The sequence below is a fragment of the Marmota marmota genome, unplaced genomic scaffold (genome assembly GCF_001458135.2).
Source record: "Marmota marmota marmota unplaced genomic scaffold, marMar, whole genome shotgun sequence".
NCBI classification, from domain to species: Eukaryota; Metazoa; Chordata; class Mammalia; order Rodentia; family Sciuridae; genus Marmota; species Marmota marmota.
This window is the reverse complement of record NW_026000168.1, coordinates 16636426-16656359: the sequence shown is the minus strand read 5'-3', so window position 1 is coordinate 16656359 and position 19934 is coordinate 16636426. Positions and strand designations below refer to the sequence as shown.

The 19934-nt window shown below is 44.7% G+C and overlaps 1 protein-coding gene across 4 annotated transcripts; it reads left to right on the top strand.

Annotated features, from left to right (window-relative positions):
* The first annotated feature begins 13 nt into the window (after positions 1-13).
* Positions 14-12653, top strand: Mkrn2os (MKRN2 opposite strand). 4 transcript variants are annotated; one of them, XM_048787138.1, is made up of 5 exons: positions 14-135; positions 2769-2868; positions 4667-4782; positions 11255-11417; positions 12296-12653. In XM_048787138.1, the coding sequence occupies exons 2-5, from the start codon at positions 2804-2806 to the stop codon at positions 12546-12548; spliced, it is 597 nt and encodes a 198-aa protein (XP_048643095.1). In that variant the 5' UTR covers positions 14-135; positions 2769-2803; the 3' UTR covers positions 12549-12653. The 4 variants fall into 4 exon arrangements, with proteins under 4 accessions (XP_048643095.1, XP_048643093.1, XP_048643094.1 ...); XM_048787136.1 differs by having other exon boundaries at positions 4664-4782; XM_048787137.1 differs by having other exon boundaries at positions 16-135; positions 2756-2868; positions 4664-4782.
* The last annotated feature ends 7281 nt before the right edge of the window (positions 12654-19934 follow it).

Genomic DNA, 19934 nt, shown 5'->3' with positions numbered 1-19934 from the left:
GCCGTCACAATTGGTTCCGCAACGGGTGTGAAGCCCGGCGGTCCCCCACACCTCGCGGTGCTCCGTGTCCTCTCTTCCAAGCCTCCCGGGCGGATCCTGAAGGCGTCCTAGATCTGCCAGTCGCTTCCAGGACAGTTAGTTCCTAGGATTCTGCTCCTGTCGCCAAGAATACTCCTTAGTGGCCTCTTGCATCCCCTAAGTCACCTCATCCCCCGCCCCCGCCAGCTCGTGCCTGAGCACTGTATCCCCAAGTGCTGCAGCTGCACCTCATTGGGGATCCTTAGAAGCCTGGAGCCCGCGTCCACGGGCCCCGCCCGATCTCACCTGCGCCGACGAACACCCCTCGCCCCTCTCCCGACAGCCCTTTGTCAGTCTCTCTACTCCCCCCGAGTTTCAGTGCCCGATTTCTTTGCTGGAACCCCACTGCACTGCGTCTTCCATTTCCTCTTAGGGGAACCCCCAGAGTTAGCCTCGACCCAGCTCCTGCAGATCCCGCTTCTGCGCCCAGTGCATCCCCGTCTCCCCCAAACCCGCTGTCAGGGTCCCAGGAGAAGCCACCTCCGCCCCATCCTGGGCCCGGGCAACCGCCTCACCACGGGTCTCCGAGTCTGTTGTCCAAAATAATCTATTGTATTATCACTATTAATTATTTTGGATTGATTGACCCCAAGGGTGCTTAACCATTGGACCACGTCCTCAACCCTTTTTATTATTTATTTATTTGTTTACTTAGAGACTGGGTTTCGCTAAATTGCTGATGGCATCAGGGCATCATGGAAAACAAAGCACCAGAAACACTGAATTAACTTAAATTTTAGCATGGAGCTGCCTGCCTCAGCCTCCAGAGTCGCTGGGATTACAGGCCTTGGCCACGGCGCCAAATCTATTTTTAAAACCTATATGACATCATGTCCTTTGCCTTCCATCTTTCAGTCATTTCCTGTCGCTTTGTAATTTTTTTTTTTTTTTTACTTTTAAGAAAAACTGGGCTCAAGTGGTTGCGGTGGTGCACGCCTGTAATCCTAGCTACTAGGGAGACTTCAGCAGGAGGACCCCAAATTTGAGGCCAATCTGAGCAATTTAGACCTTGTCTCAAAATGAAAAAAAAATAAAAAGGGCTGGGCTGGAGGTGTGGCTCAACGTGGGAGGCAGTGTGTTTGATCCTCAGCACTGCATAAAAATAAAGGTATTGTGTATAGACACATTAAAAAAATTTTTTTAGCTAAGTAAATAAATAAGAAGGGCTGGTAGCTCAGAAATAGAATGCCCTGGGTTCAAATCACTAGTACCAAAAAATATATTGAGCTATCAGCAAACAATGACAGTTTTACTTCATTATAATTCAGTATAGTGGGGGAAAAAAGTGGAAATAGTGTATGTTTTGTTTTGTTCCTGAATTTAAGCAAAGTATATAATATTTTACCAATATAAAAGCCTCAGACTTTCTTAAGTATTCATTATCAAATTAAGGAAATGTCTTTCTCATCCTAGTTTTCTTAGTATTTTTATCATTAAAATGGACTTATTTCTATCAAATGCTTTTTCTTTTGCATTAAAAAAAAAAAAAAAAAAAACCATTGTGCCAGGCACTGAGGAGGCTGAGGCAGGAGGATCTAAGTTGGATGTCAGCCTGGGCAACATAGTGAGACCCTGTCTCAAAATAAAAAGGGCAAGGGACATAGCCCCCAGTGGTAGAGCACTCAGGTGTTGGGGGTGTTCAATCCCTAGTACTGCCAAAAAAAAATAATAACCCAATTAGAAAATGTGTGAAAGATTTGAATAGACATTTCCCTAACAAAGACATATGAACTGGCAACACACACATGAAAAGATGTTCATTAGGGAAATGCAATAAGATAGGACTTTACAGCCACTCAGATGGCTAAAGTATTTTTTTTTTTTAAAACATCTATATATTTTTTTTTTAATTTTAATATTTATTTATTTATTTATTTTTTTTTTTTAGTTTTCGGCGGACACAACATCTTTGTTTGTATGTGGTGCTGAGGATCGAACCCGGGCCGTACGCATGCCAGGCAAGCGCGCTACCGCTTGAGCCACATCCCCAGCCCTCAGATGGCTAAAGTAAATCCAGGCCAGCGTAGGCAATATGGAGGAGCTGGAATGCTCATAAACTATGGAAATGATGTGGGCACTTGGGAAAAAGGGTCTAGCAGTTTCTCAAAGTATTTAAAGGTTACCATGTAACTCAGAAATTCCCCCTGGGTACTGGTGTAACCAAGAGATACAGCTGTGGGAGATTGTGTTTGGGATTGGGGTCTCTGACAAACTTCGTGATTGTGACATGCGTGGTAACTAGAAAGTTTCTATGCAAAACACAGAATACCTGGCTATTGGGAGACTCCTGTGTAAAAGCACGGGATGCCCGGATGCTATAGCAATGTTCTTAACGAGTTACCCAGGCTTGGAATGCCCAGCAGTTTCTCCTTGAAGGATAGGGGATAGGATAAGGGATAGGATAGGATAGGGATAGGATAGGATAACTATGCAGGTGCACTATCTGGTTTCCACGGAAACGTCCTTGGAGGAAAGGGGCTCTGTGTTTGTATGAACCTGGACCTTCTCTCAGCTAGCCAGCACTCGGGGTTAAAGGAATACTGGTTAGAATGCAGTCATGGTGATGGGTAATATGTAGCCTTTCTTGGGTTAATAAACACCGCAGCAGAGAGGAACAGCCACCTGTGTGCCTTCTACACTGTGTGCGTGTGTCTGTCCTTTACTCACCTCTTCCCAGGTTCTCTCTACAGGTATTCTTAACACCCTGCCACATAAAAATCTGCACATGAGACAGGTGCAACGGCACATGCTTGGAATCCCCTCAACTCAAGAGGCTGAGACAGAAGGACTGTAAGTTCAAGGCCAGCCTGGGCAGCTTAGTGAGATCCTGTCTCAAGATAAAAAGGGCTAAGGTTGTGGCTCAGTGGTAGAGCAACCCTGGATTTAGTCCCCAGTACCGCAAAAACAAAAATAACCAGCTTTCACATGAATATGGTGAAACTTATTCATAGCAGAATTACTCATAATAGCCCAAAGTAGAAACAACCCAAACATCCATATTCAAAGTATGCCCATACAATGGAATATTATTTAACCATGAAACTGAATAAATAACGAAGACATACTATGACCTAGGTGAACTTTGATAACTTAGGCTAAGCAGAAGCAGCCAGATGCAGAAGATCCTATACCGTATGATTCCCTTTATATGAAAATCATAAAGAAAAATTAGTGGTGCGGGGGCTGGTAGGAAGGGAAATGGGTCAGGACTGTGAATAGTTTGGGGTTTGGGGTTTCTTATTTGGGGTAATGAAAATGTTTTAAACTTAGTGGTGATGGTTGCATAGCCTTGTGAATATGCTCAAAACCACTGGATTGTACACTAAATGGGTGAATTTCATAGTATATAAATTTGATCTCAATTTAAAACACAGCAGGTAAGTAATGGTGAAGATAGACCAAAAAAAAAAAAAATGCAATATACAGAAAACAGAATTTCCTGAAGAAAAAAATGCTCAAATTTATAACTTATGAAAAATTCCCTGAAATAATAAAGACACGAAGCTACATGTTGAAAAAGCACACCACTGCCAGGTGTGGGGGTGCACACCTGAAATCCCAATGACTCCGGAGGCTGAGGCAGGAGGATCACAAGGTCAAGAACAGCCTCAACAACTTAGTGAGACCCAATCACCAAGAAAAATAAAAAGGGCTGGGGATGTTGTTCTATGGTAGAAGACCCCTGGATTTGATCCCCAGTGATGCAAAAAATAAAATAAAAATTTTAAAAAGTATAATTTTTTTTTTAATATTTTATTTACATTTTTTAGTTCTCGGCAGACACAACATATTTGTTTGTATGTGGTGCTGAGGATCGAACCCCGGCCGCACGCCTGCCAGGGGAGCGTGCTACCCTTGAGCCATATCCCCAGCCCCAGAATTTGTTTTAAATTAAAAGAAATAGAGAGGTGAGTCTCTAAACCCAAGCAGCTCTTAGACTAATGGGAATAATAAAACTCAATGACTGATTTTTTTTTTCCTTTTCTTTCCTTTTTCTTTTTGTACTGGAAATTGAACCTGGGGTGCTCTACTACTGAGCTATAATCCCCAGTCTTTTTATTTTGAGACAGGGTCTCCCTAAGTTGCTGAAGGCCTACTAAATTGCTAAGGCTGGCCTTGACCTTGTGATCTTCTTGCCTCAGCCTCCAGAGTTGCTGGGATTGCAATGAGCACTTGAATAAATGACTAAATAATAGAGTTCTGGTAGGAATATGAGTCCAGTGCTTGCAGTTCAACAAAATACTGAAGAAAGCTGAGAAATTCAGCACCAAAAAATAGGGCTTTGAAGGATGAATAGGAGCTGGCTGTCATTCGTTGCAAACTGCACGGAGCCTGTAAGTGAGCACAAATGGAAACTAGCTCTTTAAGAAGCCAGCCCTTGGGGCGGTCTGGTTACTGGTTAATCCTACCTGGCTCATGGTGGATCAGGTTACTGTTGCGGAAAAGTCTCCAGAGACCTTGCCTGCTAGCCCAGGAGGTGAAAGCTATGTACTGCACAGAAGCCGGGAAGCCTTTGATTAAATTCACCCACTGTAAGAAATCCATCTACAGCTTCAGTGTGCCCCGACACTGTCCTCTCTGTCAGCAGGAAGTGGGCTCCGGGAAACTGGAGGAAGCACCTGTTAGCATCTCTAATCCATTCACTGATGGGCATCAAGAAAAATGCTCCTTCCTGCTGCGACCAACTCAGGGGACATTTCTCAGGTATGGTGTTTTTTTTTTAAACACGTTGAATTGTGAAAAGTTTTCCTTCTGTTTGTGTCACTAAAATTTTTCTGTTACCAATATGCACTATACAGTGGGAAGTTTCAGTTTCGTGAGTGATCTTACCTGTGTTTTGACCTTAAATCCTGATATGTAGACCTACTTGTTTTGTGGCTCAGTGGTAGAGCGCTTGCCTAGCATGGGTGAGGCACTGGATTCGATCCTCAGTACCACATATAAATAAATAAGCAAACCAAAGGTCCATCAACAACTAAAATAAATAAATATATATTTTTTAAATGTCAGCTGGGTGGAGTGGCACACACCTGTAATTCCAGTGGTTTGGGAGGCTGAGGCAGGAGGATCACAATTTCAAAGCCAGCCTCAGCAAAAAGCAAGGTGCTAAGCAACTCAGTGAAACCCTGTCTCTAAATAAAATACAAAAAAAAAAAAAAGGGCTGGGGATGTGGCTCAGTGGTCAAGTGCCCCCCGAAGTCAATCCCTGGTACCAAAAAAAAAGTCAAAAAATAAAAATCCGATTGGTGTGCGGGGGTCGTTGGGGGTATGGCTTTGTGTTGGAGCGTTTGCCTTTTATGTGTGAGGCACTAGATTCAACTCTCAGCACTGCATATAAATAAACAAATAAAATAAAGGTCCAACAACAACTAAAATTAAAAAAAAATTTAATGTGCACATATTTTTTAAGAATATGTGCACAATATAGGAAGGACACACCTGCTCAAACAATTTTAGGAGAGAAAAGTATCTGCTAAGAGGCTAACTGGGAAAATAACCAGCTGCCAATCCTATCAAAATAGTACCTTTTAATCCCAGCGACTTGGGAGGCTGACGCAGGATTGCAAGTTCAAGGCCAGCTTCAACAATTTAGAGAGCCTGTCTCAAGGAAAAAAAACAAAAAGAGACTGAGGATGGAGCTGGGATTGTGGCTCACAGGCAGAGCACTCGCCTAGCATTCATAAGGCAGTGGGTTCGATCCTCAGCATCACATAAAGATATTGTGCTCACCTCTAACCAAAAAATAAATATTAAAAAAACCCACCCAGTCGGTGGTATTAAAAAAAAAAAAGGCTGAGGATGTAGCTCAGTGATAAACTTTCCCTGTACTTCTTCCCCAGTACCCCCTTCCCCAAAAAAAATTTCATTGTGGCTGCTCCCTGGCTTTAAGAATGAATGCAATCCCAGCAGCTAGAGAGGCTGAGACAGGAGGGATCGAAAGTTCAAAGCCAGCCTCAGCAATGGCGAGGTGCTGAACAACTCAGTGAGATCCTGTCTCTAAAATACAAAATAGGGCTGGGAAGGTGGCTCAGTGGTTGAGTGCCCCCCCACCCCCCAAAAAAGAATGAATGCAGAAATCAAAAAGAAAACATTATGTCTCAACTGTTCCTGTGGAGTTTACAAATAGAATTGAAAATGACCCTGTATAAACCAGGTTTTTAAAGTGGCATGCATGTTATTGAATGATGGCATGCACTTTATTTAGGAAGTATGTTGAGGCTCTGGGGTGAGGAAGACTCATCTCTTATCCTGGTTCTTTTACTAACCAGCTCTGAGAACCCTCTCCAAGTCTCTAATCCCTCAGCTGTCAAAGGTGGATGGCTCCAACTTTGCAGGTGGTGAGGTCCAGGGATCAGGCACATAAGCCTGGCCCAAGTGTCAATCATGAGGCTTCAACCCTGTGCTCCTTCTATTCCAAAATTCACATTCAGCTCAGACTGTGGCTCCCCAGCCTAGCAGGACCTTCGCTTCCACCTTAAACAGAACCACAGAGGCCCAGCTCTTTCATAAGAGCCGCCTCTGAGTCATTAACTGGTTGGATTCCAAAAGCTTTTGAATCAAGTGGCCAGAATTCAGGATTTCCTTCTCATAACATTGGCCGGGAAAACAAATCCTTACTGAATAGCTCTCCTAGGGATGCCATAGACCCGCTTTCCTGAAATGACACGATGCATGATCGAATTTCAGACTGGCCCTAAGCTCGCCCCTTGGTGCTGAGGATTGAATTTAGCATCCCATGTATGCTAAGCACCTGCTAAGCACCGCTATACCCCCCCAACCCCATGCATTTTTTTAATATTTATTTTTTAGTTGTAGTTGACAAAATATCTTTATTTATATGTGGTGCTGAGGATCGAACCCTGGGCCTCGCATGTGCTAGACGAGCACTTTACCTCTGAGCTACAACCCCAGCCCAACCCCATGCATTTTTATGTTTGTTTATATACTTTTTTTTTGGGGGGGGACAGGGAATTGAACCCAAGGGTGCTTTACCACTAAGCTACTGCCCCAGCTCTTTTTCAAATTTTATTGACCAGGGCCTTGCTAACTTGCTGAGGCTGGCCTCACACTTGCAATCCTCCTGCCTCAGGATTGTGTGCTACAGTCCCTAGCCCTTTATCTTAAGGTGCCACACGAGAGGGGGAGGACCTCTATCATAGGCTGCTGCTGCTTTTCCTCCTTCTCTTTCTTCCTTTTTAATCTACCAAATGCTTTATTTACTACCTCTACTTTTAATATACTTTGTGAGTCTCTAAAGAGCTAGAAAGACTAGATGTTTCCAATAAGGACTTAAGTGTGTCCACAATGTCCACAGTAGAGCCCAATAAACTACTCACACGTGAAGATGGTTCTATCTGAAAGCATCTTGTAAGCTAGGCATTCCAGCCTAGAATCCTCCATTTCTTCCAATTCCTCCTCTCCTGTCTCAGATGTCTCTCGGAGGTCCTGTTACCATTTCCTTTCAAGAGTCCTTTTCTGAAGACTGCCTTTCTATGAATTTTAACACAAAGTGTACAGAATGTGTTAGTTTACCAACTACTAATGTCATACACTGGCAACCGTTTTAATATCTGGAGATTAGGTATTATAGAATTAAGTCTCCTTCCTCCAGTAGATGCATAATGTATACAGTGCAGCAAAGTTGGACAAAATGCACAGAACATACACGGCAATGAGTAAGCTAGAATTTTCTACTATTTCCTAACAAAATACCTGTGTAACGTCTTTCCTTCTGCCACCCTCAGCCCAGTGAGCAAGTGCCTACAGTATACCATTCAGAGGTGGGTTAACGATTCCAAATGCTATTTCCCATCAGTTTTAAAAAGATACTTACAAAAAAGTTTTTTCTTCCTACCACTTCTACTTTAAGTATATAGAGGGACTAGATATTTCATATGAGAACTTGCCAGGCATGGTGGTGCATGCTTGTCATCCAAGTAACTTGGGAGGCTGAGGCAGGAGGATCCCAGGTTTGAGGCCAGCTGTAGCAACTTAGCGAAACCCTGTCTCAAAGTAAAAAAAAAAAAAATAAAAGTAAGATGGGCTGGGGGGGCTGGAGATGTGGCTTGGGGCTGGAGATGTGGCTCAAGCGGTAGTGCGCTCACCTGGCATGCGTGCAGCCCGGGTTCGATCCTCAGCACCACATACAAACAAAGATGTTGTGTCCGCCAAGAACTAAAAAATAAATATTAATAAATTAAAAAAAAAAAAAGATGGGCTGGGGATGCAGCTCAGTGGTAGAGCCACTGGGTTCAATACTCAGCATTAAAAGAAGTAAATAAATAATTATAATAACAAGTGTTTCTTTCAGGGAGTATGATGGCAAGTCTGATCTCCATGTTGGAATCACTAACACAAATGGTGAGTGTATTTGCATACTTTTAGTTAAAAAAAAATCATGCCACCACACCCAGTTTTAGGAGACTGGTATTTCTAGAAAAGATGTAATTATAGCAACATTTAACTAATGATCCTGCTGTTCCACCATGAGGTAGGAACAGCTACCCCCGGCCCCTGCAAAAAAAAAAAAAAAAATAGAAACACTTGACTCTATGGCAAGTTATTACCACTCACTAAATATTTGGAAGCTTCCCCCCGCCCAACAGTGCCAGATATGGAACCCAGGGCATTGCACGTATTAGATGAGCGCTCTATGGTGATGGCAAAACCAGACCTGGTTGTGAAAAGAAATTATAAGTGTTATGGTGAGGGCTGAGGTTGGGGATTGGCAGTAGAGCACCTGCCTTGCATGTGTGAGGCCCTGGGTTTGATTCTCAGCACCGCATAAATAAATACATACATACATAAATTAAATAAAGGTCCATCAACGATGACTAAAAAATATTAAGCAAACAAAGCCTTATGGTAAGAAACGTGGGGAAAGTCAATTTTTCTCTCTTCTCTCAGCCTTTCTTCAGGAAGCCTAATTAACTATGGTCCCTACCTTTTGGACAGTAAAACACTGCACTGGGAATATGACTCTTCCCTCTTGATAGGTAAACACCCCTGTGCCAGGCTTTCAAGGCTAGAGATTTAACAGATGCCTGTAAAAAGAGCCATATTTTATCCATTTCTGTGAGCATGCTTTATTAAGAGACCTTGCACAGGCCTTCAGCCACGTAGATTAAGAATTTTTTTGGGGGGGGGTGCTGAGGATTGAACTCAGGTGCACTCAATAACAGCCACATCCCCAGCCCTTTTTTATATTTTATTTAGAGACACGGTCTCACTGCGTTGCTAAGTGTCTTGCTAAATTGCTGAGGTTGGCTTTCAACTCGAGATCCTCCGGCCTCAGCCTCCTGAGCTGCTGGGATTACAGGTGTGCACCACCACGCCGGCTAGGAATTCTTTTTAAAAGAGGGGAAAAAAGGGTCGATAGAATGTAGACCCATTCTAAGATGACGCCAAATAATCTATAAATGCTGTGAAAACTGTGGATCGGGGCTCAGAATTTGGAGTTTGTTCTTCTCTGGGCCCACCAGGGTGAAAAGATGCTTGGCGTTCTCCTCCTCCTCCTCCTCTCCAAGCGCTGCTTGCTGCCTCTCAGCCAGTCTGTTTCCCACAACATGACCACGGAGCCACATCTTCAGCCCCTTCAAAGCTCTTCAGTGTTTTTCTCAGTGAAGACCCCTGCAAACCTGCACAGTTTTTCATTGACTTTGAGAGAGGAAAAAAACAGACCTCCTGAGAGATTGAGTTGCCCAAGACCTCCACATGTTGAGTCTGAACCTCTGGACCCATATCCCTTGATTTCCCAATCCTATATTCAACCTACTGCCACTGGGTCCCAGCACCATGAGGGATTCAGGAATCAAGCTGAAAGTTAGAACACCTGAGGGTGTGGGAGGACCTGAAGTACTTTGCTTAATTTTTTTTTTAAGGTAAGCTGTGGGGGTAGCTCCCTGGTACAGTGCTTGCCTAGCATGCAGGAGGCCCTAGGTTCCATCCCCAGCACTGCAAAAATTTTTTAAAAAGTATATGGCGATTACACAGAATGCTCCTTTGGCTGGATTGAGTTCTGAGGTGCAGAGTTTGTAACCAGAAACCAGAATCATTTTCCTCTGCAGGAGAAGGGCCTGGACCCTGGGAGCAGGTGGGGCTCTTAGTTCTGGCCTCTCTGGTTGGTTTTTCCTGTTGGAGGAAGAGGAAACTAACAACATGAACACAAACTAGAACTGGTTTTTGTTTGTTTGCAGAACTGGGGACTGAACCCCAACTCTTGCATGCTAGGCAAACACCATACCACTCTTTTAAGTCAACTTTTCTCACTGCTGTGACTAAAAGGACCCGACCAGGACAACCGTAGAGGAGGAAAGGTTTATCTGAGGGCTCACGATTTCAGAGGTTTTAGTTCATAGAAGGCAGGCTCCATTCCTCAGGGCTCCAGTGAGGCAGGATATCATGGCAGAAGAGTGTGGCAGAGGGAAGCAGCTCACGTGTGGATCAGAAAACAGAGAGAGTGAGAGTCCACGCTCCAGATACAAAATATATACCCCATAGCCACGCCCTGAGCAAACCCCTTCCTCCAGCCTCCCCCCACCTGCCTCCAGTTACCACTCAGTTCACCCCACCAGGGATCAATTCACTGATTAGGGTCAGGCTATAACCCAATAATCTCTCCTCTAAACCTTCTTGCATTGTCTCACACGTGCGTGGGCTTTTGGGGGACACCTCACATCCAAACCAGAACAATCACTGATCTACACCCCGCAGAGCCCGTTTTAAAATTTTTATTTTTAGCCAGGCATGGTGGTAATTACTGATAATCCCAGCCACTTGGGAGGCTGAGGCAGGAGGATGGGAAGTTGGATACTAGCCTCAGCAACTTAGCGAGGCCCTCAGCAACTTATGAGAACTTGTCTCATTAAAAAAAAAAAAAAGACTTGGGGGGTGTAGCTTAGTGGTAGAGCATCCCTAGGTTTGATCCCAAGTACTAAAAAAACCAACAAATAATTTTAGACAATAAAACATCTAAATTTCATATCTAAATCTCACTCGATGGATTGCTGCTTCCCATACTTATTCTAGAGTCTCTCTCTTGCTCTCTGACAGTAGCAGGAAAGTGGAGCCTGCATTCACCAAAGGACAAGTTCCTGAGGTGGCTGCTGCTCTTGTCTGAGGTGCCTTTTAACAGACATGAGTTTTTCCCTGGGCTCTGTGTGACTTTGGTTTGCAGGGGTCGTGTATAATTACAACCAACGCGGTGTCCGGCGAGACCAGGCGGGATGGGAGCAGAGTCTAAGTGTCCCGTTAGTGCAGCCCAACATGTTTGGACTGAGAGACCAGTGGAACAGGTACTTGGAAGACTTCTCAGCCATGGGAGCCTGGCTGCCACACAGGTGGGTGGCTACGAAGACCACATTCTGCATGCAGGTGTGATCCCTGTGGGGGATCTTTTTTTTTTTTTTAATTTTAGCAATTTTGAAATTGATTTCTCAATTCCTTTCTCCCTCACCCTTTTAGAAGATGGATAGTATACTGGTGAATTTCAATGTTTCTGCAGTTTCCCTTGCAATGAGTTTTGATCCTGTGGGCTATCATAAAACTTAGGTATGGAATTTCACTTCTAAAATGTAGACTCTCATTCAAATTAAGTTCTCCAGGTTGGCAGTTTATAGGCACCTAAGTCCTAAATGCTTGGGTGAGCCTACTCCTACCTGTCTTTTGGTTAATAAGCAGATATAGCCCAAGATGCCATTGTCCCCCAGAATTGTACCTCTGGAGGCTTCATAAGTAAGTGGGTCAGAACATAAAGGGGCCCTATCCCCTGAGGAAACATTTCAATTATGAAAGTCCTTCCATAGCTTCACAACCTGTTCCTTAGAAGCTTTTAAAGTTCAGCCTCTCAGGGGCTGGTGCTGTGGGGTGCACCAATAGTCCCAGCTTCTGGGGAGGCTGTAGCAGGAGGATCTCTTGAGCTCAGTTCAATGCCAGCCTGGGCAGCACAGAGAGACTCTGTCTCTCTCTCTTTTTGGTACTGGGGATTGAACTCAGAGGTGCTTTACCACTAAGCCACATCCTTTTTATTTTTTATTCTGAGACAGGGTCTTGCTAAGTTGCTGAGGCTAGCCTTGAACTTCTGATCCTCCTGCTCCAGCCTCCCAAGTCACTGGGATGGCGGGTATGCACCGCCATGCTGGGTCATACCTTAAATAAATAAATGCATGCATACAAACACACAGCTCAGCTTTTCTTCTCTGTATCCCTCTCCTGAAAGGTATGACGAAGACCACCACAACTGCTACAGCTACACCCTCTCATTCATTAACTGCATTCTGACCACAGAAGGCAAAGAGCAACTGGACAAGAATGAATTCACGGAGAAATATGTGATCCCAAGGACACGGTGGGCCTCCAAGTACATCACCCTCTACCGGGCAATAGAAAAGCATGGTTTCTACGCAGTTGACCATCCTGACCAAGGAACAAGCCCTCCTTCTGAGGTGGTTTGTGCTGAGGGCTATGTGTGAGGGTGGAGGGGACAGGACATTCAGGGGTCACTGTCTTTAATTGGTCCTGAGGATTTCCAAATGCATCTAATTAGAGTTAATAAAAAGATGTGTGGTTTTCTTTAAGTCTATTTCAGCTTACTGTAGTCGAGGGGATCCTCCAGCCTCAGCCTCCCGGAGGCTGGGATTACAGGTGTGCATCTCCTTACCTGGCTATGGTGGGTTTAGAGGTATAATCCCATCTTAAGTGGAGGAGCATTTGTATTCCAACTTCCCCTCCTTCACACTCTGTTTTAGGTGTCAGTTTCTCTAGTCTAACTTCCCATCTTCAAGGAACCAACATTATGTCTCTTTTGCATATGAAGATACTTTCCCAATGTCATATAACGACAGAACTGGGGTTCATACCCAGGTTTGTCTGCAAAGCCGTGCATTCAACGCCTGGGTCACTGCAGGGGTTAAGACCCACCATACCCAGGGTATGCCAGCATCTGGGTTAGCCATTCACCATCATTAGAGACAAAAGGAGAAAATAAGGATTGTTTACCTGAATATGCAAAATGGGAAGGAGGTAAAAATTATGTCATTACAAAATCAGCTAAAATAAAAACTGATAATAATAGAATGTTTTCATAATACTTCATGCTAATTTCTCTTAGGGCTGCACTGCTGAATTTTCAAGGCTTCAGAAGGTCCCCATTCCCTCTTTTAGGGGTCACTCTCTGGTCTGGAGGTGGTTTGCTTTATATATTTTTTTCCCTTTCATGTTATGAGGCTACAAATTCCCCACTCCTGCAAAACCAAAGTCCCATATCTATAGGTTTTACGTGTAATAAAGGAAATTAGTCACTGAAATAACACCAACAGATGGCAATGTTGCTCAGCTTTGTAGAATTCTGAACTGAGAATCCTTTGATTTCTCACACCAGCTACCTGCCTACCACAGTGATAAGGAGGCTCTGGCTGGGCACCGTGCACTCCTGTAATCCTAGCCACTTGGGAGGCTGAGGCAGGAGGATCATAAGGTCAAGGCGAGCCTCAGCAATTTAGCAAGTTGCTCAAATAAAAATAATAAAATTAATAATAAAAAATAATTAACAAAATGAAATAGATAATAAAAATAGAGGGTGGTGGCTCAGTGGTAAAGCATCCCTAGTTTCAATCCCCAGTACCAAAAAAAAGGAGGCTCAACACTGAAACCAAACTCTGTTCTCCAGATGAGGTCTCAGGGTTCTCTCTGGTGACAATGCTTCTTTATGTCATTGTTCAGCACTGCCTGGGGCACACATTGGGGACTGACCACTGGGCACACCAAGTACCTCAGTGTCATAGAATGGAGAGACCAGGACTCACACAGTAAATTTTTTTCCCAAAGCTTCAGCTTGTGCAAAACACTCCAAGAGCTAAGAAACCCCAAGAAACATTATTAAAGGGGAAAAAAAAAAAAAGAAGAAGAAGACCCAACAGCTGCATCTAGTTCAGGAGGGGCTGAATGTTGAGCTGTCCTTAGCTACCATACCTCAGACTATTTTTTTGGTCACCTCTTTCTCCTTCTGTGTTACCTTCCAGGGCGTGATCGAGATTTTTCACTTTCTAGAGAAAGTAATAAAAGCAATGGTAATTTTATCTGAAAGGTGAAACAATACATCAATTACCTGCCAGACCCTTTTCCTATGTTATCTCATTTTTACTTAATTGCATTCTCTATGGATTTACCTATTTTAGATATTTCATATATATGGAATCATACAGTACAGAACCTTTTCTGTCTGTCTGTTCCTCCTCCTTCTTCTTTTTTTTTTTTTGGTATTGGAGAGTGAACTCAGGGGCCCTCAACCACCAAGCTCCATCCTCAGTCCTGTTTTGCATTTTATTTAGAGACAGGGTCTCACTGAGTTGCTTAGGGCCTTGCTTTTGCTGAGGCTGGCTTTGAACTTGCAATCCTCCTGCCTCAGCCTCCCAAGCTGCTGGGATTACAGGCGTGGGACCCCATATATATATTTATTTTAGTTGTAGTTGGACACAATACCTTTATTTTATTTTTATGTGGTGCTGAGGATCAAACCCAGTGCCTCACACGTGCCAGGCAAGCACTCTACCACTGAGCCACAGCCACAGGTCCCACCCCCCAGCCCTTTTTATTTTTTTATTTTTAATTATGAGACAGGATCTTGGTAACTTTCCTAGGCTGTCCTTGAACTTGTGAACCTCCTGCCTCAGTCTCCTTAGTCACTGGGATCATAGGCATAAGCCACTGTGTTCAGTTAGTATCTTTTTTTTGGCTGTGCAGGGGTGTACCAGGAATTGAACTCACTGAGCCCCATCCCCAGCCCTATTTTGCATTTTATTTAGAGACAGGGTCTCACTGAATTGCTTAGGGCTTCGCTTTTGCTGAATCTGACTTTGAACTCCTGATCCTCCTGAGCCACTGGGATTACCGTGCACCACTGTGCCTGGCCAGTTTCATTTCTTTTGGTGGCTGAGTGACATTCCACTGTGTGGGCGTATCAGTAACATTAACTTCATTTTAGAGTTGAGAACATTTGACGTCAGGCTCACACAACTAACGTAGGATGAAGTGGGACACAAACCTGAGTCTCACTATCAACCCTCCGGCCTCTCATAAGGAATTGCTGAAACCTAGAACCCAAACTTGTCTTTTTTTTTAAAAGAGAGAGAGAGAGAGAGAATTTTTTTAATATTTATTTTTTAGTTTTCGGTGGGCACAACATCTTTGTTTGTGGTGCTGAGGATCGAACCCGGGCTGCACACATGCCAGGGGAGCTTGAGCCACACCCCCAGCCCCCAAACCCCTCTTAAAGCTTTTAAGCCCTGTGAACTGTCAAGTGCTAACCCTCACCCAAGAAGGCGGTTCCCTAAAAGGAAGGCAGGTTTGCTGCCCCTGAACCACTTTATTTATTTATTTAAATATTTGTTTTTTTAGTTGTAGTTGGACACAATACCTCTATTTTATTTATTTATTTTTATATTATGCAGAGGATCAAGCCCAGGGTCTCGCCTGTTCGAGGTGGGTGCTCTGCTGCTGAGCCACAACCCCAGCCACCCCTGAACCACTTTAATCCCTGTGTCACTGCCTGGCAGAGCCGGGTCAGGGCCTTCCCAGGGTGACCACCCTAGTGGAGCCCCAGGCTTCATAGGGCAGGACAGAGATAAGTCAGTTTGCTCCCATGATGGAGTGGCCCCTCTGGCACCATCCCAACATGGAATTTGCTCTGAATACAAATAGATAGATGTTGTGTCTTTTTGGCCTCTTGTCAATTGGGCAGATCTGAGTCACTCCTGCCAGGAAGGAAGGAAGACTCCCTGTTGTGCCAGGTGCCTTTTGGGTCCTCCTCCTTTGTCCCTGTCACCACACAATGAGAAAAACATTCACAGGGGCCCATTTTAGAATTAAGATCACTGAGGCTGATAAAAGGCAGCAAGGAAGTTGCTCAAGGGCACAACCCAGCCGGGGTTCCTTTCTAGAAGGTTCACTGCCCTCCTCAGCCTTCAAGGGAGTTATCTGGGGAAACCCGTATGCTGAGGTTGCTGAGTTTGGATCCACAGATGGACCTGGTGGGATCTGCCACTCTTCTGATGCCATCTGCAAGATCATTATGCACAAGGCCTGGGGTGTAGCTCAGTGGCGGAGTGCTTGCCTGGCATAGCGTGAGGCCCTGGGTTCCATCTCTCCAGAACTGCAAATAAAATCAAATAAATAAAATCTCAGGTACAGGAGTGCATTCCTGGGAGAGGGGCCTGGCTGCACCCCAACCTTGTGGAGCAGGACCATCGTGCATTTGCAGAAGCACACACCCAACCGCAGGGGGACACTTCTGACCTCACCTGGCTAAGAGGGTGCTCCTTGAGTTCGGTTTCTGAATGCCACTTGAATGATTTTGTAGCCAACCCTGCCCTGGTGGTTATATTTGATTTGGACATCCAATGTGGGGGCACAATTTTTTTTTTTTGGAAGTTATGATAGCACATGTTCAGAGCAAGAACCGAGGTGGTACAGACACCCGTGTGTCATTTATGCACACAGCAGCCCTGTGGGTTGGGGTTGACGGTCTCACGAGAACAGTGGCTAAGGCTCAGAGATGGTCACTTCTGTGCATCACCAATGACTATGCAAGTGGAGAACTTGGCATTAGACTGGATGGAGGAGGTGGCACAAGCTGCCATCTTTGCAGGTCACCTACTGCTTCTACTGTTTGGGCTTGTGGTGTGCCGCCACCCCATCTCCCGACCTTGGTATCTGAAAACATCGAAGGATAGGGAGAAGCATCATAAAATAAGTAGGTAAGTTTTGGAGGCCAAGGAGAAGTTGGAAGTGATAAAATGTCCTGAGAAAGCACACATAAAAGGCATAATCTTGCCGTGCAGCAACTTGGGTGGCTGAGGCAGGAAGGTCACAAGTTCAAGGCCAACTTTAGCAATTTAGCAACACCCTGTTTCAAAATAAAAAAAAAACCAAAGGACCAGGGATGTGGCTCAGTGGTCTAGTGCCCCTGAGTTCAAANGGCCTGTGAGGCCACTGAGACTAGCCTCATACAGTGGAAAGCTCTTCTTTTTTTTTGGGGGGGGTACCAGAGATTGAACTCAGGGGCACTAGACCACTGAGCCACACCCCAGCCCTATTTTGTATTTTATTTAGAGACAGGGTCTCACTGAGTTGCTCAGCACCTTGCTGTTGCTGAGGCTGACTTTGAACTTGCGATCCTCCTGCCTCAGCCTCCTGAGTAGCTGGAACTACATAACCAAACCACACCTGGCTCTAGCAGGAAACTGAACACCAGTGATGGAGAAAGATGACTTTGTGAAGGCTTTGTTTTGTTTGTTTCTTGACGCTAGGGATTAAATCCTGGGCTTTGTACATACTAGGCAAGCTATACTGAGCTACATGACCTACCACGTGAGGATTTCAGGTCCCAGTATGGAGGGACCTCTACCACTAAGGTTTATCTCCAGCTCTTCTTTTTGGTTCGGGATTGAACCCAGGGTGCTTTACCACTGGGCCACATTCCCATCCCTTGTTTTTTTTTTTTTGAAGTAGGGTCTTGCTGAATTGCTTAGAGCCTTGCTAAGTTGCTGAGGCTGGTCTGGAACTCAAGCTCTTCCTATCTTAGCCTCCCAAGTTTCTGGGACTATAGGCATGTGCCATTGCACCCAGCTTCCAGCCCTTTTTGAGAGAGGGTCTTGCAAGGAATGCTGAGGCTGGCCTCAAACCTGTGATCCTCCTGCCTTACCTGAGTTGCTGGGATCACAGGTGTGATACACAGACTACCTTGCTCTGTATTTCAGTTTTGAAGCCTCTCAGGAAGGGTCGCAAGATTGAGTACCACCTAAGCCTGAGGCTTTGAAGCTACAGATGAGGCAATCACTGTTGTAAGTGAAGCTGCAGCATCACCCCCAGTGAACTGTGGAAAACTCCTGAAGGTATTGCAAAGCAAATTTCCAATCTTGACGAAACTGCCTTTTTTTTTAAAAAAAAAAAAAAAAAAAAAAAAGAAAACACATACCACCAAAGTGTCAGGACATAAATCCTCCAAAGAGCAACTACTACTGCTGTTAGCTAGAAACTGTGAGAGCAATGTTAGACCCAAACCCCATTCTAGAGCCCAAGGGCCCTGTGGTAATGCTGAAGAGCACCTGGCCTGCCACGCAGAGTCCAAATCATGTTCACAAAGGAACACCTTCCATACAGGCTTGGAGAGCGCTATTGTTTCTGGGCTGGGGATGCAGCTCAGTGGTAGAGTGCTTGCCTAATATATGCATGGCCCTGGGTCCCCAGCAGCCACGGGGACAGGGGGTGAAGATGCTGCTTCTAGAGCTTGCCGTCATCAATACCCACTGTGTGGTCTCTGGCTTTTTCATACCACACCATTACTGGAGTCACAAGCTTCAAGGTGTACAAGCTGGGGATCCAGTGCCCTGAGCTACGTCTCTATATCCCCAGTCATTTTTTAAACTTTGAGACAGGATCTTGCTAAATTGCCCAGGCTGACCTCCAACTTGCGATCTGCCTGTCTCAGGCACTCCCTCCCTGCCCCATTACAGGTGCCTGACTTATGGAAGAGTTTTTACCAAAAAGGCATTTAGAGCACTGAACAGGCTTGCAAAGAAGTGTTGTGACATGTAATGAAAGGCACCAGTGAAGGGCTTGGCACTCCTAAGAAACTTCTGACCAAGGGCTGTTACCGGCCAGAGGCAAAAATGGGCTGGTTGTGAACAGCAGGATCAGGACCTGAACAGAGACACATGACTACATGCAGAACCTGTGTGTCGACCAGGGTTCATCTCACAGAGTTCTCAAGCTGTCCCCACTGGGAAGGTCAGGGGCCAAGGCTGTCAGCCAGTTTCCTGGATTTGGGATGGATCGAAGACATTTCTTGTATACTAGCTCGCTTTGACTTCCTTCTCCCCATCACCAAAGAACAACCATCTCCCTCCTTGTTAGGGTTTGAATGTGGTTTGTTCCCACCAAAACTCATGTGGTTCCCAACAATAGTAATACCAAAGTATGGGTCCTTTAAGGGAGATAGCAGGTAACGGGACAGGGATGTAGCTCCTGCAGGATGGGTTAGCTCCTGAGAGCAGGCCGTTAGAGAAGTGGCCAGGACCTTCCCCAATCTCTTACTCTTGCAGGAGCCGTTTCTGCAAATGGTGAGATCCCTTCTTCTCCGCCACGCTGCGATATAGCCAGGGAGCCCTCGCCGCAACCCACACCATGCTGTTTGGACTTTCCAGCCACCAGAATTGTGACCCCAGTGAATCTTTTTTTTTTTTTTTTCCACTATACCTTACCCAGCACAAGGTCACAGGTGTTCTATTTAAAGACATTCCTCTTGTCACCAAATGCTTCTTAGGTAATATTCATTTCTTTTTAAAATTTGTTCTAATTAGTTACACATGATGAGAATATATTTTCACACATCATACATAAATGGAGTATAACTTCTCATTTGTCTCATTGTACATGATGTAGTTACAGAGATGACGTAATCTTTTTAATTTTTTTTAAATTGTTGATAGACCTTTATTTTATTTTTATGCGGTGCTGAGAATTGAACCAGTGCCTCACACATGCCAGGCCAGTGTGCTACCACTGAGCCCAAGCCCTAGCCCAGATCATGTAATCTTATATGCTCATAGGATCATTGATATCACTATCATTCCTACTCTCATGCTCCCTCCCCTCCCTTCATCCCCATCTAGTCCAAAATACCTCTGTTCTCCCCTGCTCCCTTATTGTGAATTAGCATCTGCATGTCAGAGAAAACATTCGTTTTTTGTTCTTTGGGATTGGCTTATTTCATTTAACAGGATAGTTTCCAATTCTATCCATTTACCAGCAAATGCCATCATCTCATTCTTCTTTAAGGCTGAGTAATATTCTATAGTTTA